The sequence below is a fragment of the Cavia porcellus genome, unplaced genomic scaffold (assembly GCF_034190915.1).
Source record: "Cavia porcellus strain 051 isolate PalLab524CR breed Dunkin Hartley unplaced genomic scaffold, mCavPor4.1 scaffold_4, whole genome shotgun sequence".
In the NCBI taxonomy this organism is placed as follows: Eukaryota; Metazoa; Chordata; class Mammalia; order Rodentia; family Caviidae; genus Cavia; species Cavia porcellus.
Window position 1 is genome coordinate 83,812,849 of NW_026947487.1, and position 20,449 is coordinate 83,833,297.

The window sequence follows — 20,449 nt, forward strand, 5'->3', positions numbered from 1 at the left end:
CAAGACTCTCAGAAAGACATGAAGAGACTTTTGGATTGTCTCTTATTTCTGTATTTTGGTTATCATCCCCATTTGATTTGTAGGGTCAGTGAGAACAGGGTCATGATATGTTTCTCCTTGTCTTCCTACCATGTTTGTTGACTTAAACTTAATGTTTTTATAAGTGTGCTATAAGCAGAATCACCGAAGTCCTTTAAAAGGGGCTCTCACTGGGACGTAACAAAAAGTGAAGACACCGGATGGTTTTTCTCTAGGAAAAACAGCAGCAGCAGCAGCCCTCTCTGGTCCTATACTGATGGAAACGGATGGTCACTGAGAGCCGGGATGGCACACTACTGGCAAGGAAAGCCTTCTCTCCTGCCTGGATGCCTCCTCCTCTGCTTATCTTACGAGGCTTGACCCACTACTTCGTTTCTAGGACCACCAAATCATCGTCAGTCATTTTCTCCCAGCCTCATTTATGAATTCAGATAATTGCAGGGCCCAGCATAAATTGAAAATGCAGAGCTTCTACTAACAACTTATTTTTTAAATTTTATTTTGAAGGTAGTAAAAATACAACAGAACCAGACAGAACAAAGCCAATCAAGACAATGCAGTGAAACTGGTACAGAACTTCACAGCAAGATACCAGGATAACAATATTAGGTACCATAGTATATCTCGTTATCTTCACAATAGTTGTCCAGTCAATTAGGTATAGCAAAACCAAACCAAAAATAGAACATTATAAAACCAATCAAAAGAGAATATTGAATAAAGCAAAATAATTAATCAGAACAAAACAGTGAAAACAACATTTGCCTTCAAACAGAAGATAGAAGGAGACCCCCATATTTGCTGTGTTGCAATATGGTCATCCTCCCAAGAGATGCTCAGACTTCTGACCCCAGTTGCTAAGAGGGGGAGGGGGCTGGGATGTTTGATTCTCAGCCCGCACACTGGTAGGCTCGTGGGAGACGCTGACTGGTTCTCTTCCTGGCTTGTACCAGGAGCACTTACCAAGAGAGCGGGCGAATCGCTTTCTTGTGCAGCTGCCTAAGTTCCACCATGGCCAGATCTCGGGAGCCGCTGACTAGTTTTCCTCCTGGCTCACACCAGATGCGTTTATCAAGAGGGCAGGCTGGCTGGGGATTTAGCACAGCGGCATAAGCGCCTGCCTTGCAAGCAGGCAGTCGTGGGTTCGATCCCTGGTACCGATAAAAAGGAAAAAAGACAAAAAAAAAAAAAAGTAAGAGGGCGGGCAAATGTGGCTTTCTCGTTTAGCCACCTAAGTTCCTCCTGGATCTCAGGAGCTGCTGACTAACAACTTATAAATTTCAAGATGGAAACTGCAAGGTCTTAAATCAAGTATGGAGTTTGACTGACTCCGTGGGACCCATGTTCAGAAGACAAAAGGCAATCACAGGACATTGAGCATGGGGACAATTTATGTCCCAAGCCTTCAATATCTTTCTTCTTAAATCAAGATGGCTGTGTTCTGTGTTATATTGCTGGTGGATGGTGAGCAAACCCGCAGTAGTTATGGGACACATCATGTCCTCCAAATAGAAGTTGGAAGTCCAGCCCTCAGGACCCAGTCTCTGAAGCTGTTTGGCAACAGTCTTTGTAGATGGTCAGGATGAGGTCATTAGAGTAGGCCCTGATGTAATATTATTACAGACAGCTAAGTTAGATAGAAATTAACAGGCAGTCACAGTGGGGCTGGACCCTCAAAGGAGTCAGTACAGAAGGTGACACACTTCAGAACTGTGGCCTCAGATGAACTGGAAGACAGCCAGGCCTGCAGGCCTCCCAAAAGACAGCAGCTTGAGATTGTACTCTAATCAGCACCATCTGGTCCAGTGAGCCTAGATAAGTTGCACGAGTGGGTGACCAGAACACCCTGACCCAAACTCCTGTCCCTTCCAGAAATGCCTTTGATCTCTTTAAATTAGAAGTTACAGAGCTCCAGTTAGTGGTGCCCAACATATACCCTTCCTGTGGGCCTCCTTCCCTGTTGGATCAATATTAGCTAAGCTTCTATTCTTATAACCCCATAGGTTGACCTCAGCTTGGCCCAGAGTGGTCTGAGATGTGGTCATTTTCATTTATAAAAATACACAGATAAAGAGCCTCAGTGAAAACTGGCTTTCAGGACCCCTCCTGTCTTTCAGGAAATTTCTCTCAATAAATTTTTCCTACTCTTAGCCTCTTTTGACCTCATAGCTATTCTTTGGTACCTAGAGACATGAACTTGACATATTAGAGATATACCAGATTGGGAGTCACTCCTCTGTGACAATATAGTATCCTTATACAAAGGCGAAATTTGGACAGAGACAGATGTGCAGACAGCAAGGAAGGATGGTGTAAAGATGCAGAATGCCACTTGACCAGGAAGCTAGAGACTGGAGCCAGGTACCAGAAAAGCAAAGAATGCCAGGGATTGCCATCCAACTACTGCAAGCCAGGACAGAAATATGAAACAGTCTCCCTCCCAGCCCTCAGAAAAAACCACCCCTGCCTGTCACCTTGATCTCAGACTTCTAGCTTCAGAATTGCCAGAATAAATTTTTGTTGCTTAAACTATCTGGTTTGTGCTACTTCCTTATGGCAATTGTATCAAACTTATATACCGCCCAACAAGAGCAGACCTCCTGTTACCTCGGACAAGCTTCCCATAACTCAAAAAAAAAAAAAAAAAAAAAAAAGTCCCAAAAGCATTGGGATCAGAGCAACATCAGATTTTTGTATTTTTGTTTTTCTTTCCTACTTAGAGGTCTTTGTAGGCTTATTTTGAAATCTGATATCCCTGGCCTCCCTGTTTCAGCCCCAACTTAAAGGAAGCACGTGTCAATGTCCTACAAATGATGCCCCCTTTCGAGTGTCCCCCAGTGTAGGCCATAGTCTGGCTATGCATAATGATGCTGTCCCACACTTGAGGTTGTAAGGTTCCAGTTTAGAGTCTCAACTAAGTTGGCAACGAGTACCTGGACACTCAGGCCAGCAGCTTCTGGGTTCCCTAGTGCGCATGCGGGACCACCCCTCCCGCCCCCGCCAGCGTGGGCTAGCAAGGGGCAGCCCGGGCGCCCCACGTCAGCACGGCAGCCTCAGGCTGGGGCGGGGAAACCTCCCCTAGGACGGGCTGCGAGAGGGAAGTGGGTTTTGGTGCGTGCAGTCAGGGCGGGGTGCTGCTTTGTGAGGAAACAATTTGCAGACTGGTAACTAGGAGTCGGCCGGGACACCGCACATTCCGCCGCGTCCAGCAACCCGAGATCGGGAGCCGAGTCTCCTAAGTGCCTACTCCCCGGCACGCCGCAGCTGACCCAAACATGGCCAACGAAAGTCGGCCCCGGAGCCGCCGCTGCGACTCGGTATGACGCATCCGCGGAGGGTTGCATCAGCCCGCGCTCACGTAGTCAGCCCGCCCCTCCGCCTCTGGGTCCCAGCGCTGATTGGGCCACGTTGGTCGGTGATCTCTGCCTCAGCCAATGGGCGCCAGCCACAAAGAGTTCTGTCTGCAGAGCTGGAACACAGCTCGTCTATAAAAGGTGCGGGAGACTGGGGTGCGCGCCCTTAAGGACGTGAACTGTCGCTGGCGGTCGTTGAACGGTTGAGACGCCCCCTACCTGTCATCTCTGAACTTAGCCGAGCCCATAGCACCGTGGACATGGAGCCTGAGCCCGAGTCGGAGCCGGTCACGCTCCTGGTGAAGAGCCCCAACCAGCGTCACCGCGATTTGGAGCTGACCGGCGACCGCAGCTGGAGCGTGGGCCGTCTCAAGGCCCATCTGAGCCGCGTCTACCCCGAGCGCCCGGTGAGAGGGGCCCCTGGGGATGCCATGTCCACCTCCGCTTTCCTGTACCCTAGCCCTTCGCTGGCCGCTCCCGATGGCCAGCGCTCGCCCGGCCACCCTCGCAGAACTGTGGTTATGCTTCCTGCCCTACCCCAGTGGCTGTCATCGCGTTCCAAGACACTGTCACTCCTTCCGTACGGGCTGCCGGCACCTATCACCGCGCCTCCCCTCCATCCCTCTACCCAAAGGCTGTCAGGCCCTGGCCCTCCTCCCCAGACCCTTCCCTCGTCCTCCAGATGTGGCGTCCAGCCTTAGCTAAGCCAGGGAAACAGCACTTTGACCTTGGGTGAGTCATTTCACCCTCCAAGCCTCAGTTTCCCCCAAACAAACATGATTTGGTATTCTAATGAGGCTTCCATCCCCTGGTTGGAGATGTTTTTTAAAAGATGCAAAATGAGTTTTCTGAGTGTAGCCTCGCAGCAGGCAGAGGAGAGGCCCAGTGTCCACCCCAGGCTGGAGAATCAGGGTCCACGCCCCGAAGCATGATGTGGCTCTTGCTCAACCAGTCCACCTTCCTATGGCTGCCCCTCCCTGTCGCGCTGGACTCGAGTCCTTGCTTAGACCCAGGGAGGAGCTCTCTGTACTTTCTAGCAAAGAGCGATTTAGGAAGGAAATAGGCAGGAGTCGCTCAGAATCTGGTTTTAAGACTTTGGTTCCTGGATTAGGGAGACTTACCTTGCTTTGTTTTGGTGGACACAGCTGTCAACAACACCCTCTTGCACCGCCCCTCCTCCTTCCCTCCCACCACGTGATGCAGGCAGCTAGCTGAACCTTTCCCTATTTACTTTGTACTCCTATGTTATGTAAGTGTCAGCAGTGTTCCCTTTGCACACGAATGTAATTCACGATCACACAGGAAAGGGCACCCGGGCAGCAAAAAGGGGAAAACGTACATTCATATCTGAAGCGCTCCAACATTTAGTGACGAATGTGTCCGTTTGATTTTGTTGTATAGTCTCAAGAACGTAGGAGGGTGTTTTCCTTCTCAGTTGTTATCCTGGGGGTTCCTTATATATTGGGTTGGCTTCCATTCCAGCACCCTGTAGAATTCAGCATGGCACGCTGCAGTTTCACCACAGGTGTGGGCAAGAACCCAGGTGGCCTTGTTGCTGGAAGAGCAGCAGTTAGGGTCACTTACATACACTAAGGGAGCCCAGCCTGTGGTTGCATCATTTTGTGAAAGGCCTTGCTTGGAGTGATGTTTGCTTGTTTCTGAGCTTGAAGACCTAGATGGTAAACAAAAGGTCTCTCAAGTACACAAATCTGCTTAAACCTCGGGTTATGGTGGAAACTTCTCTGTAGTACAAAATGCTACAATGTGAAAAGTTCTCCTTTATACTATTGGTTTCCTTAATGTATTTATTTATTTTTTTTCAAATCAGCTTTCTAGGTTAGGACTGCCAATTCAGGCTTTTAAAGAGGGGAAAACAGTTCAAATCCACAAGGAGCTCTAGTTTTTAAACTTTTTTTGTGGGGTGGTGGTGATTGACTCCACATTTACAACAGTGGCTTGTGAATTCATGTGTATAACATTTGCCTGTAACGTCAGTCAGGAAAATAGTGGTGAACACAACATCCAAAATATATTTTACACAATGTAGTTTCAAGTCCTGATGTATGTTAATAAGTAAATGCAGGGTGTTTGTTTGTTTGTTTGTTTGTTGTATTTTGTTTTCAACAGCCTGCTTCATCATCTCAGGCTACTTGGCAGGAACAGCTAGCTTTATTCCAAGTTTTGCCTAATAGATTATTCTGGCAGCAGTGGTTGACTAGTTGGTCTCCAGTGTGTTGACACTGGTGTATATCATTTGAAATCATTATTTAAAAGTACTGTTTAAAAGAAACTAGTTTTAAAATGAGGTTTGTGTAAAAAGTGTGTGGAGTCTCTGTTACTTTAAAGCTACCGCAGGTGATTTTGAGTTGATTTCTCAGATTTTCCCCTCTTGAAATAGAGATACTAAGTCTTTTGGGGTGACTGGGAAATTTTACCGACATGGCATGTTTGTAACTATATTTGCATGCCAGGAATCCTCTGTGGGGCTTATGTTTAGAGTTGCTTCATGTTAATGAAGCAGTATTTAGGTGGTTTGAGTGAAGGCTCATCATGGAAATTTTCTAAATTTTCTTAGAGGTCAAACCAGGTTTTATAATTAGTTGCTATAGGAACCCCAAATATAGTTTGGCTTTTTAAAGAAAACAAGAACAAAACCAAGGACAAACAATTAGAGATTTTGTGGTTGAAAGCAGTCTCCCTGGGAGTTAAGTATGTTGCCATAGTTTTTGTGGACTGGAGATAATTTGCCATTGTACATTTAATTGCATGTTAGAGATCAGTTTAAGGTTAAGCACTTGCTAGATAAAAGTTGTATAATAAGTGAGGTTTTTAAATTTTCCTATGATCCTGAAGGAAAACATACATACCTGGATTATTTGCATGAAACAATTTCTTCTGTGTTTGGAAACTTACCAGGCTAAATGCTGACTTGTGTTACTCTTTCTTTCACCATTAGCGTCCAGAAGACCAGAGGTTAATTTATTCTGGAAAGCTGTTGTCAGATCACCAGTGTCTCAGGGACTTGCTTCCAAAGGTACTTAATGTCACTTACACATTAATTTTGGAATATCTTAAAGCTTTTTGTGAGGTTGAATTACTGAAGTCTTAAGGCATCTGTTTATTGTTTTTAGCAGGAAAAACGGCATGTTTTGCATCTGGTGTGCAATGTAAAGATTTCCTCAAAAATACCAGAAGCCAGCACGAAGGTATGCACTTTCATGATTGTAATAGTTTGTGTCCTTCAGATACTCAAGGGGGGAATAAAGGAAGGTAGAGAAAATTCTTCATCAAGTTTTACAACTTTTTTACTAAGTATATTTTCTTTCTTCCTCAATATCAGGAATTAGCAACTGTTAGCAACGCCAAGGAGGAGTTGCTATAGTGTTAGCAAACCATTCCATATAGCTAGTGGGAAAGTGGAATTTACATCACACTGATTTCTTGGATATGCTCTGACCTATGATTGCTGTGTACCCAGAAGACTAAATGGGTTCTTACTGAATTTGGCACAGAACAAGTTTCTTCTAAGGAGCCATTACCTTTTATAAAGAGTAAAAAAGTGAATATATATTTCTTTTGGAAATTTTTATCTTCATTATTTATTTGAATAGGAAAAGGCTAGTCTTTAGTGTGTGGTTTTAAAAATATGTTTGGCAGTTAAAAGCACTTATTTTCTTTTTTTTTTTTTTTTTTTTTTTTTTTTTATTTAAGAGGAAAAAGAGAAAAACACAAAACAAACCAAAGCGGCGTAAGGGTACACGCAATATAGAACTACAAAACAAAACAAAACAAAAAACCATAACAGTAAGAAATTACCTGCTAGTAGATTACACACTATTTTCTTGAAAATAGTTCCTCAAATCACAATATCAAAGAACACAAGGTGGACATTCAAACAGGGAGACTGCAAACAGCTGTGTTCAATGTTCCAAAAACATTGATAAAGTCAGCTATTTAACACCCCCAAACACACTTGCTGTTATATCCGTTAGAGCTCCTTTTCTTTTTTTTTTTTTTTCCCTCTCTTTTTTACAACAAAATTTACACCTCTTGGATTTTATTACTCCTTAGAAAAGCACTTATTTTCAATGCACGTGCTTATTTAAATATATGACATTAATCTTCTAATGTGGTGATGATTTTAAATTTGTATTAAAATTGTTCTTTCCAAAATACCTGAACATCAAAAATTCTCTTTCCTTGAGTTGCTCACTGGGTCATACTTGTAAATCTTGGTGAGATTTAATTTTGGGAGTAAGTTTAGTACCGTTAGATTGTAGAGCACTGTCAGGAAACTTTTTCACCCTTGATAGCTTCCTTGGAAGGTTTTAGGAAAACTGCAAGCATAGTTACTTTCAGAAAAAAATCAGTTTTTTTCTGCATACCCACTTCTGGACCACTGAGCCACATTCCCAGGCCTAGAATCTATATATTGAAAATTGTGCGGATCAAATTTTAGAATATTTTTGAAGTAACACCGAATAGGTTAATTTTTTTCAGGGGTGAGGGTGGGGACATATGCTGTTCACAGCAGAAGAATTGTAGCCTGATTTCAGGCAGTTGCATCAGGCCCTTTGTGCTGATATCCATATCACACTTAACTTAGGTTGCTGAATCCACAGAGCAGCCCCGTGGACCTAATCAGGGACAGTACCTTGGGGATTCCTCAAGCGAAGGTTTAAGGCAAAGGCAAGTTCTTCAGAACCTTTCTCCCTCTGGGTGGGAGAACGTCTCAAGGTAAGTGTTAACGCAGAAGCAGGTTCGTACCACATGTCCTGCATTTGTATCACTTTTAAGAATAAAAGTGTGCATACACATGGATAACCAAAGAAAGGTTGATGTAATAGAAAGTGTCACTTTAAAGATCACCATTTATTTTTTCTAAATACACGGCCTTTTAGAAACATATCTTTAAAAATAAAGAGGAAATGCATGTATTGAAAACAGCAGCATTTTTCTTGGCCACATGATTGTCTCTCATTGTACTTCCGCTTAACTGCTCTCATGGTAGGTAGGAAATTAGCCCTGCTGCAGAAAAAGCAGCCACTGTAAGCACTGTGCAGCGGTTTTGCTGAGTAGGTGTGTGCTCTGCCTACCATAATAAACAGAAATGAAAAGTGAGGGGACCGAGAAGTGGTTTGCCAAGGCCCGTGTTGGCGGTACTGGGGAAAAGCCATTTCTTCAGCACGGTTAGAGCTTTTCTTTAGAGCAAAACTAGAAGTGATTACATGTCTAATGTTTGCATTTTATAGCTCTTGGAAGGCCTTGTAATACAAGTGCTTTGGGGAGAAATAATCCTGAGTACAGTTAAAATTTTGTAACTCTTGAGTTCCCTTGTCCTTTTCCTCATAGTTTTCATTTGACTTTTAGTGAATCCAGATGTTATAGAAAGAGCTCTTTTTTTCCTTAAAGGGAATTTCAAGAGTACCACCACACCGGCACATTTTTTCTGTGACATAGTCTCTCTCATTGTGTAGTGCAGGCTGGCCTTGAATTTGCAGCAATCTTCCTGCCTCAGCTTCGTTGAGTGTTGGAATTACAGCATGTGCCCCCATGCCCAGCTGCTCCCTCTGTTTGAAAATATTTAAAAGTGATTCTCAAATATGTTATCTTTTTAATTCCTCCATAATTCACTATATAATTGCAGAAACCTTTTACTTATCATGCATAACAATGCCATCATCATCTGGCCCAACAAAAAATTTAAAAACCCTTTATTATCTCTTTTCCATGCACTGTAACTTTATTAAGTGATCAAACAGTATCTTATGAAGACTTGTTTTGGAATTCTGTCTTAGAATATTGGTTAAGTGACTATCATCATAAACTCTGGATAATTGAATACATTATTGGATAGAACAACTTAAAACTGCTTCCTTTCTTCCATCTATTCAACTAGATAATTGGACATTATATCTCATTGTTTGAATTTCACTGTATGTAAGCTTGTTGATTTTATTTAAAAGAACTTATTGAACAGCTGCTGTGTATAACTTTGCTTAAGGATGTGAAGTAAGCTGCAGGGATGACCACATACCCTATAATCTTTCTGCAATTCTGTTATGACTTAACTTTTGTGAAGTGCTGCCAGAGGAGTCACTGCTAGGGAGGCACAAAGCCTAAGGTGACTCCTGTGTGTCTGTCACAAGTAGATGATGGCTGAAAAACCATGAGCTTGGCATGAAACAAGCCAGGTCTCCAGGGAGGCCCTGTTCCATACAGTTCAGTAACTTTATGCAAAACCCATCCGTCTCACAAGATGGTTGGGCTCCCCTCAATCTGGGTATGACACAAAATGGTCAGTAACTATGCAGGAGATGCCACACGCACACCTAACTCTGCCCCAGTATAGATTCATATCTAGGGACAGAAGTAGTGGGTATTCGGGAGGAGGGGAGTGATTTCTCTCAGGAAAGACTTAAAGGGGGAAAGTGGCTTTTAAGCTGCTTCCTTAAGGATGATTAGTGGACTTAGCCCTACACTGAGACTCCAGACGTCAAAATGGGGTAGGGATCTGGTCAAAATGGTGTGGGTATCTGATCGCCTAGAAAGATTCAGCTTATTTGTACATTTGTGTATAAATTGTGCAGCGTTGCCCCTGTTGATGGCATGTGAGAACCTGTGCAGGACAAGGACCCCTGTTTCCTGTGGGATCTGGACCATGGTGGGGGGACTTATTGTGCAATGCTTTCTGTATTTGTATTAAACAAGTACATCAGACAGTTATCTAACATGTAACAGCCATAAGGCCCATTCTCTCTGTCCTGATTTGAGTTCTGATTATAATTTAGTCTTCTGTTATTTATACTCAACCAACTCAAAAAGAGTTGTTTTGTTTTAATCTCTGCATAGGCCTGAAGCTGTCCAGCGGGCATTCCAAGGTCTGGAATTCTCCGGCTACACAACCTATGGGTGGCTGCAGCTCTCCTGGTTCCAGCAGATCTATGCACGGCAGTACTACGCACAGTAGTGAGTCCTTTCTGCTATGCTGGATGTGACCATGGCCCCAGGGACTGAGGGAAATCCCATGCTTTGCTGTAAAGTTCAGGGCAGAGGGGTGAATGTATTTTCATCAGCTACTGCAGAGCCTGTCCATCCTGGTTCTGTGGGTGGAGAAGAGGATAAATGGTAGCTGCTACTTCTTTGTGTATTGATGGCTGGATGCATTTGTCTAGCACATAAGTTAATGCCTTTATTTCGAGTATGTTGCCTCCTTTTTAATTTGTGGTATCTTTTAAAGTTTTGTGAATATTTTAATTTGTAATGCACTATAATTTTATAGTGACCTTGATATTTAACTCCAGATGAAATTTACTGTGTGGCTTATAGATATGACTATTAGTAAAGAAGTTCTTTGCTAAATTAAAGAGAAATCAAGTGTAAATACACCTACTTAAAATTGTTAATAGTAAAAGACTCCTGTGTAAATATGATTATAGACTTCAAAGTTCTTTGCTCTCAACATGAATCTGCCTCTTTTGTTTTTATTTTAGTTTAGCAGCCACTGCAGCATCAGGAGCTTTTGTCCCATCACCAAGTGCCCAAGAGATACCTGTGGTCTCTACACCTGCTCCAGCCCCAATTCACAACCAGTTTCCTGCTGAAAACCAGCCAGCCAATCAGAATGCAGCTCCTCAAGTGGTTGTTAATCCTAGAGCCAATCAAAATTTGAGAATGAATGCACAAGGAGGCCCTCTTGTGGAAGAAGACGATGAGATTAATCGAGATTGGTTGGACTGGACCTATTCAGCAGCTACATTTTCTGTTTTTCTCAGTATCCTCTACTTCTACTCCTCCCTGAGCAGATTCCTCATGGTTATGGGGGCCACCGTTGTTATGTACCTGTAAGCATATGGTTTCTCTCTTTTTTTAAATTTTCTGAAAATCACAATATTCCATGACTCAAATCAAGTACAGACTTTGTTTTTTTGGGTTTTTTTGGGTTTTTTTAAGAGACACTATTTTAGGGGCTGGAGATTTAGCTCAGTGGCATAAGCACCTGCCTTGCAAGCAGGCAGTCGTGAGTTCAATCCCTGGTACCGATAAAAATGAAAAAGACAAAAAAAAAAAAAAAAAAAAAGAGACACTATTTTGAGTAGACTTCAGTTATTGAAGGTTTGTTTAAATAGTATGGTATTCTGGCCCTTCTGGTGCAAGGAATTCATGGCTTGGTAGTGTATTCCCCAGAACATAATCATGCGATTATACAAAAAGGAGTATTCTTTTTTCTTCTTAGAGTAAGGCTCATAAACCACAACAACATAGTCATACTTGTTTTGAATAAGAGCACATTTGTCTCTAGTGGGCTAAGCTGCCTTCCAGGACAAAGGTCAGGCTCTGTTAGCATAATCTTGAAGGGCCAGGAAACCTTTGCAGACCTGATGTTTGGCTTCAGCTGTGGACTGGTACTGCCCAGCTGGGGTTATTTGTGCACTTCCACCCCGGAGACATTTGGCAATGTTAGGAGACATCTTTGGTTATCACAGCTAGAGAGGGTGGGCCTGCTAGCACCTGCTGAGGTAGAGCAAGAGAGGCTGCTTAATGTCCTGCAGGGCACATTACAGCTCCCTCAGGAAACATCATGCCCAGTGTGTCACTAGTGCTGAAGTAGAGAAAGCCAGGCCTAGAGTGGCAGGTCTCTGTGCTTCAAACTGAATTTTTCCTTTATAATGGATTTTCATTTTAGTTTTTAAAAATAAACAGTAGGGACCTACTTAATATATATCTACAATCACTGTTACTATCTTGTCATATTTGTTTGAAGACTTGAATTTAACTAGATTTTCCAAACAAAGCTATTAGTCAGTTTTTCTAAGGCCCTAAGATCATATATGTGAGTGACCAAATTCAGGTCTTTTTTATACTGTGATATGTATATTGTAGATCTTTATATGTGAGTGTTTGACCCTCTGTGTTCAGGTTGTTAAGTGTGAGGCTTAGTTCAGATAAACAAGCATCAGCTAAGCCCATACTGTATGCCAGGTGCTGTTTTGTTACTGATGAGTGAAGTCTCTAGACAGGGACAGATGGCACTGCACATGGAGCTAATAGGGTGCTGCTGTGATCAGAGGAGCAGAGCTTCAGTTCTTGAGTAGACCCCACTGTGATGCTGGCTAAGATGGACTTCATGTGCTTCTTTTAAAGGCACCACGTTGGGTGGTTTCCATTTAGACAGAGGCCTGTTCAGAACTTCCCCAATGATGGTCCTCCTCAGGAAGCGGTGAATCAGGACCCGAACAACAACTCGCAGGTACGGACCCTCTGTCAGAGCCTGGGTGAGGGTATGTGCTATGCCAGGCTCTCTGGGCCTTACTCTGGAGATTTTCAGCCATATGCTTTACTGTTTCTTTAGGCCAGGTATTTCGTGATAGTTTTCAGTTTATTCTTAGAGTAACAGATATTTTTTAAAACTTTGAACATGCCATAAAATCCATTTTTTCATGTGGCAGTTGGCATTTTTGCATAGGTAAATAATGATTTTTGGCTCACATTTTGAGATTCAGTGGTTGATAACTGTTCTATGATGGAAACTGCTAAGGGATAATTGTTCTTTCTAATTAAGGTTTGGGTGCATAAGCATATCTCATAGAATAGATTTTTGGAAAAAAACACAGAAACAGAATTTTTGTAAGTCACATTAATGCATGAATCTAAAGGATATATTTTGATTAAAAAATTGTCTTTGTATTATGATTTTAGAACTCTGGGTTTTCATTGTTTTCTTAACTCAGAACTGCTAAAATTCAGCTATCTATGTTTAATGAAGTGGTTAATTACTAATTTAATAAGTGTTGAACATTAGGAACTTAATGTGTTCTGATACAAAAGTGCCCAAAGTTATCAGCACCATCCTGCTGAGATGGCTCAAGAAGAGACTTCTGTTGGGATAACATCATTCCCAGGGGCGTGGTGACCCTGCCTGGCTGCTTGGCGTGTAGCACAAGGACTAGAACCTTAGCCTGCCCTCTCCTAACATTGCTTGGGAGTCCATCCTGGCCCTAATTGCTTTCTCCTTGTGTTTCATCACCTGTAGGAAGGCACTGATCCTGAAACAGAAGACCCCAATGGCCTCCCGGCCGACCAGGAAGTACGGGATGCTGAGCAGACCAGCCCTTCATTTGTGAGCACAGCATGGCTTGTCTTTAAGACTTTCTTTGCTTCTCTTCTTCCGGAAGGTCCTCCTGCCATAGCAAACTGATACCACTTGCGCTCTCAAGGCTAGAGACTTTGACAAGTGTGGACAGATGTCTGACCAGTTGGACTTCCTCACCTGGACATGACACGACAGTGTCATTACAAAAAACTCATAAGGATGATAATATGCTTTTGTGACTGAGCAAAAGCGGAGAAAGACCAGAAGCCGTGATACAAATTGATGAACAAAAATGCCCAGGGCTTTTCATGTCTTTATTCTGAAGAGCTTTAATATATACTGTATGTAGTTTAATAAGCATCGTAAGTAGATGGCATTAGGTGTCGCATGTTTATGCCTGAGGAACTTTCCCAGATGTGTGTGTCTGCATGTATGTTTGTACATAGACGTCATAGATGCAGAAATGGTTCTGCTGGTACGATCTGATTCCTGTTGGAATGTTTAAATTACACTAAGTGTACTACTTTATATAATCAGGGAAATTGCTAGACATGTTAGCAGGACTTTTCTAGGAAAGAGTTATGTATAATTGCTTTTTAAAATGCAGTGCTTTCTTTAAACTCAGAGGACCTTTGCAGAGGTAGAAACCTTTGCTGGGTTTTCAGTTCAATAAAGTTTTGCTATGACTTAAGTGGCAGAGAATCCTGTTATCCTAACAGTTTACTCTGTGTCCATTGGCACTGGGTGGTTACCAGTTGTGTCACTTATTTTCAAGTAACCTGAATGCTGCTTTTAAAAGGTCTGTTTGTACTAGTGAAGACTAGTAAGGCAAGGCCACTGAAGCTTTTCTTTTTCCTTCCTTCCCTCCTCTGCTTTCCCCTTCCCTTCCCTTCCTTTCTTCTTCTTCTTCTTCTTCTTTTTTTTTTTTTTTTTTCTTGTGCTAGGGAGCCAACCCTGGGCCTTGCACACGCTAGGCATGCCCATCTGCCACTGAGCTAACCCCCTGACCAGGCCATGAAAGTTGTAATTTACTAAGACTACACCTGTAGTTTGCTTCCATTTCCTGATTTGAACATTACAAGCTTATACGTGAACCCACCAATGTTTAAATCTCAAAATGTAACGTGGCAAAAAGTTTTAAAAACCACATGCTTTAGGAACAGAGCGGCAGGGGCTGGGGATTTAGCTCAGTGGCATAAGCGCCTGCCTTGCAAGCAGGCAGTTGTGGGTTCGATCCCTGGTACCGATAAAAAGGAAAAAGACACACACAAAAAAAGGAACAGAGTGGCTATAAGAAGGCAGTGATAATACTGAAAAACTATAAAAAATAGTCTTTTCTGGAAGGAAGATAAGGCTTGAGATTGGAGTTCAAGAGTTTATGTGCAAGAAGATACGTAGGTGTGGGAAAGGATTTGGGAAGCAGGAGAGAAGCACAGCCAGGTTTTGTCTCATGCCAAACAGAATTAGGGCTTGGCATGTGAAGCAACCAACCATTAAGAATTTATAAAGTCTTGGGTGGAAAAGCCTATTGCTTCTCAGCGGCGAAGCCATCACCATTTGGCAAGAGGCCCAGCCCCAGGAGCTGGCAGTGCCATCTCCTGGTTCTGTAGGAGTCGGGCCATATACTTCTCCCTCCCTGTGGTGTTGGGTTGTGAGAGTTAATTAAAATCCCCATTAGGTGGCTCCAAAACCTATGCCAGCCAATTTTACATGCCTTTAATGAAAATTTCTAAGGAACAAAATATATGATCACCTAGAATCTTGCCTTTGCGTGTTTCTATTGTCCAGTCATGCTATGGACAACCAGTGTCCTATACTGTATGTCATCAGCGCTGTTACATCTAGTCAGATTAGAGAACCAGTTTCAGGAATCCCAGATCAATTTAGTAAACTCATCCTTACGGTTCTGTTCCTCTAGAATCATGCTTGTCACCAAAATATGTATCAGTCACATCCCTACCAGCAAAAACAGGACAAGTAGGATATGCAGTGGTGCCTCGGTTCATGAATGCCTTTGTTTGTTAATAATTTGTTTCACAAACAGAACCATTTGGCAAAATTTTTGTTTTGTTTGTGAATTCTGCATTGGGTAACAAACACAACCGTGGCCATCTTTGCTGCTTGAACACAAATACGGCCGTCTTTTCCAGAATCTTTGAACAAATGAAGTTCATGAACCCTGGTACCACTGTACAGTGGTCCCCTTTAACTGTGAAAATAATTGGGACCCTCCCTAGTATCAAACCCATCTCATAAGCAAGCTATCTAAGTGACCAATGGACAGGAAGTATCCAGTGCAGTTACTCTAGATGTGGAGATTATTAACCCCCCAGTAAGACTATGTGTGATCTCATGACACTACTCAGACTGGTATGCAGTTTGGAAACTGACATTATTAGAATTTCCATTTACTAGTAACTTTAGTATTTGTAGGCATTTAGTATTCATTTTTATACCATGGTTGACTGGAGATAAATGAAGCCATGAGTAAAGGGGGTTACTGTATTTATGTTTTTCCACTGAATGCAAACATTCAGCTTACATGATGGTAGAGGCTGCCCAGGCACGTGCGGAATCATAGGAAGGATGGGAAGAATTCTTGCTGCAGTACCCAGACCTAGTTTCTTTCTTCAGGGAAACCTCAGTTTCGCTCTTCAGGCCTTTCAGTGAGACAAGGATGATCCCAGGGCCTCACATTTCAACTCAATTTCTCCATAAATGACCTGAAAGCCATATCAGCCACAAAAGAAACCCTTATCTCCTGAGTAGCTGCAGAACAGAGATTTCAGAAAGTCAAGGCCAAAGTCTTATCTTGGAAGTCACTGAATAGTTACACAAAGCAAATCCCCAAGCCTGCAAGATGTCTTCTGGAAATTAAGGATGTGGGATAATGGTCGAAGAAACATAAATCTGGACAGGCTGAATTTCGTAATGTGGCCTCACAATGCAGAGATTCCGGACTTTGGTGTGAAAGGGTTGAGATGGGCTCTAACTGGCCAATTGCTTGACTGGCTGAAACATACACCCAAAAGTAACTGAAGTGCTGCTACTTGGCCTATCTAGAGGAAGGGAGCTGAAGATTTAGGGGCATCGCACTGCTAGAAAGAACCAATCCAAAGATTATTGGCTTGTCCAACTTTGGAATGCTCAGAGAACACACTGTTATAACTGTGAGAAATACATTTGAGAGACAGGCCAGCATCACAGAAGAGTTTGTGGTCATTCTTTGTAGATCAAAAATGACAGTGGGAAATGCTGCCCTTGAAATGGGGTACTTAAACACAATAGGGACCACGAAGCCCCAGAATGGCAGAGACCAAGTGGTGTTACTTAATATCCAAAGCAACTTAGATATGATGATCATTTTGGACAGCAGAGTCAACTCAGCATTCAAAGAGTCTGTCTTGCAGGAACCTGTGGCAGTGGCTAGCTGATTACTATAGTGGTCCTTGGGTTCCTGCCTGCGTGTATGATCACTGCTAGAGGAGGGAAAACCTCAGTCCTGGTTGACAGATGCTTCTGCCTGATAGGCAGGCACTGCCCGAGTGGACAGCTGTACACTGTAACTCCTTTCTGGGACATCCTTGAAGGACAGTGATGAAGGGGAATCTTTCTAGTGAGTGAAATGTTGAGCAGTGCATTTGACAGTGCACATTGCTTGGAAGGAGAAATAGCCAGATGTTCAAATACCTACTGATTCGTGGGCTGTGGTCAGTGGCCTGGCTGGATGGTTGGGGATTTGGAAAGAGATTATTGAAAAAACCGATGACAAGAGGTCTGGGAAAGAAGCATGTAGCTAGACCTTAGACTAGGCAAAGAACTCAATGGTACTTGTATCTAATGTGAATTTTTACTATCAGGGAACCTTAGATGAGGGAGCTTGTAAGAGTGAACAGGATGAAGTTCTTTGTGACTGTCCCCCTCCTTTCCTCACCACTCTTATCACTGCCCAAAAGACTCATAAATAAGGTGGCCATAGTGACCAGGATGAAGGTTAAGCCTCTGCTCAGCAACATGGATTTCCACTCATCAAGGCCAACCTGGCTACAGCCACTGCTGAGTGCCCAGTCCGCCAGCAGCAGACACCAGGGCTAAGTCCCTGCTGTAGTCCAATAGGTGGTGACCAGCTAGCTACTTGGTGGCAGGCTTGTTACATTGCACATCTCTGCTGTGGATGGGGAAGCCTTTGTTGTTATCAGTACTAAACAGTGTCTCTGGGTGTGGATTTGCCGTCTCTGCATGCAGTGTTTCCACACAAAACTATCACCCTTGGTGCTCCCAAGTGCCTTGTCTATCATCACAGTATTCCACACAGCATTGCTTCTGGTAGAGGAACTCACTTCACAGCAGACAAAGCATGGCAGTGAGTTCATGCTCATGGAATTTTCTGGGTTATTATGTTTCTGTTGTCCTAAATGGAATAGAATCCACAAAAATGCATGGTCACTTGGAATCTGTGAATGTGACCTTATTTGGAAACAGGATGTTTGGGGAGATAATTAAGTTGAGATAGGCCATGCTGGGTGGCTTTGTAAGAAGGGAATCTAGATACAGATACAGAGGGACACAGCCCTAATGAAGACAGAGGCAAAGCTGGGGCTGCATTCTCACCAGCTGAGCGATGCCAAGGATTTCCAACAACCACCAGATGCCAGAAGCACCTTCACTCCACCCCTGGATTTCACATTCCAGTTGCTAGAACTATGAGAAAGCAGGTCTGCATTACATCAAGCCTCCCTCCCATTTGTGATAGTTTTTTATAGAAACGCAAAGAAATGAATGGACCCATTATCCTGAGCAGCTGTCCCGAAGGAGCATTCAATGCCAGCCATGTAGCAGCACCTTGCAAGGCTGGGACAATGTCCTCCAGGAGGTTACATATCCCCTAGGTCAACATCTGACTTACAGAGGTCATTTCTCCTCCACCACTAGCATTGTTTCTGCTGCTCTTCTTGGCAGCCTTGTATTCTGCAGGCCTGAGGTCTTAGTTCACATGGAGCATGTTAGATTTCTTGGGATGCTATAAGACAGTCCCACACACAGGATGGTTTAAAACAGTGAGTCCTTCTCTCATACCTGACATCAAGGTGTTGGCAGGATTGCTTCCTTCTCGGGGCTTGGCTGGAGGATCTGCTCGATGCCCTTCCCACTTCTACGAGTCACCAAAGTCCTTGGTACTTTCCGGCTGGTGGCTACACTACTCCATTTTCTGCCTCTGTACCACCCAGACCTTGTTCCCTCTTTCTGTGCCTGTTTCTTCACATAGCCTTCTTAGAAGGACCCCACTCTTTGGATTTAAATCTGCAGAGGTCCCATTTCTAGATAAGTACACATTCTGAGAATCTGTATGGATAAGAATTTGAACTACGTGGTCTGAATGTGTCTCCAAAAGTTCTCATCACATTCATATGCTGATGATATTTGGTAGTGGAGCTTTTAGAAGATACCTGGGGTTAGTTGAGGTCATGGGGATAGAACCCATGATGGAATTGGTGACTTTCTACGGGGAGGAAAAGGAACTTGAACATCAGTTTCCTTGCTTTCATCACATGATGCCCTCTTACAACACAGCAAGGCCCTTTGATCAGACATTGGCAACTTGACATTGACCTCTCCAGCTTTCAGGACTGTGAGCTAAATATATCTCTATTCTTCATAAGCTATTCAGTCTGTGGCATCCACTTATAGCAACAGAAAATGAACTAAGTCTGCAAACATAATTCAACCTACAATCCCAGGGAGAAATGCTCCATCAGAAACACAATTGTTCCAAGGGACTTGGAGCTCAAAAAGTCACCTGTCTGCTCTGGGCACCTTGTACTTCTGAATCGACAGGGCTAGAACGGAGTGACCCTAGAAGTAGAGTGACCACTGTGACACTGTAGAGGAAACTGGGCTGCCACTACCCAAGGAACGTGAGGCAGAGGATGTCTGGGACACAGGTGATTCCACAGGGTTCTCTTGGTCTTACCATGCTGTTATTAGAGTCCAAGGGAAACTGTAAGAGTGATTCAGGCTGAACAGCAGATGGCCCAGACCCTTGAGGAAAGAAGGCTTCAGTCCTCCAACAAGTAGGGAGCCACCCCTGGCTGAGGGCAAAGGAACACTGGCTAAACAGTGGAAGACTGCTACACTCATGTGAACAGTTTCAGGAATGAGGAATGTAATTGCCATATATTTTTCTTCCCTTATTGAGTATCTTATACAAGCTTCTGTGTTTTATATGTGTATATACATATATTTTTGTTTTCTCTCCTCTCATCCCTTTATTGTTAGAGTACTCTGGCATAATAGAGAAGCAAAAAGTGCCTTGATTCTCGGATAGCAGAGCACTAGCTCCTGAGAGTCACTCCCAGTTTGGGCTCCCCTGCCTACAAACCACCTTTTCCCCCCTATACCTGTTTACTTTCCACCACTAGTCTGCATGCAACACTGACCCTCCTCATTCATCACAGATGAGCTGCCATCTGGGGTTTTCTGTTTTCGTTGCTAAAATTCACAAGCTTGCGTCAGAAAACCTATCCATTGCTGCCCCCGGATAGAGATAGCAGTTTTCATGTTCCTTGTGCAGGACAGCCTGAGCAAAACTGTTGCACTCTTGTTCTCTGGGACTCTGCCCAGCACTCTCAGTGACAGCTGATGAGAATGGGTGTTGGGACTTTCCATGTCACAGCTTCAAAATAGGTGATGACTTCTTTGTGATCCAGGACAGCTTGCACTTCTTTGGGAGGGGAGCTAGAGCTCTTACTTTCTGAGGCGAAGTTGTTCTCTCAGCTCTCTTATAGCTCCGTCATTGGGGACTATTGTAATCCCAAGTACTGTGTACCGTCATCCAAGTATTGTAATCCTCTTTCTGGTCTTCCTCACCATCCAAAAAGGTATATTTATAATCCCATTGAGACGTTATTGGAATCCCAGCAAGTTAATTCCAATCTACATCACCAATGCAACCCACAGCAAGAGT

General features: G+C 43.3%; 1 protein-coding gene and 1 long non-coding RNA gene across 3 annotated transcripts; one reads left to right on the forward strand and one right to left on the reverse strand.

Moving 5' to 3' along the window:
- Window positions 1-521: 521 nt before the first annotated feature.
- On the reverse strand, window positions 522-4,747 carry LOC134475746 (uncharacterized). The gene is made up of 2 exons (XR_010046975.1): window positions 4,514-4,747; window positions 522-1,190 (listed from the first exon to the last, which is right to left on the reverse strand). It is a non-coding gene; the product is annotated as an uncharacterized LOC134475746 (long non-coding RNA).
- On the forward strand, window positions 3,154-14,176 carry Herpud1 (homocysteine inducible ER protein with ubiquitin like domain 1). 2 transcript variants are annotated; one of them, XM_005004684.4, is made up of 8 exons: window positions 3,154-3,799; window positions 6,349-6,426; window positions 6,527-6,598; window positions 7,999-8,129; window positions 10,245-10,361; window positions 10,886-11,236; window positions 12,537-12,642; window positions 13,426-14,176. In XM_005004684.4, exons 1-8 carry the CDS (start codon window positions 3,653-3,655, stop codon window positions 13,588-13,590), a joined length of 1,167 nt encoding a protein of 388 aa, XP_005004741.1. In that variant the 5' UTR covers window positions 3,154-3,652; the 3' UTR covers window positions 13,591-14,176. The 2 variants fall into 2 exon arrangements, with proteins under 2 accessions (XP_005004741.1, XP_003472124.1); XM_003472076.5 differs by having other exon boundaries at window positions 3,157-3,799; window positions 6,524-6,598.
- Window positions 14,177-20,449: the final 6,273 nt, after the last annotated feature.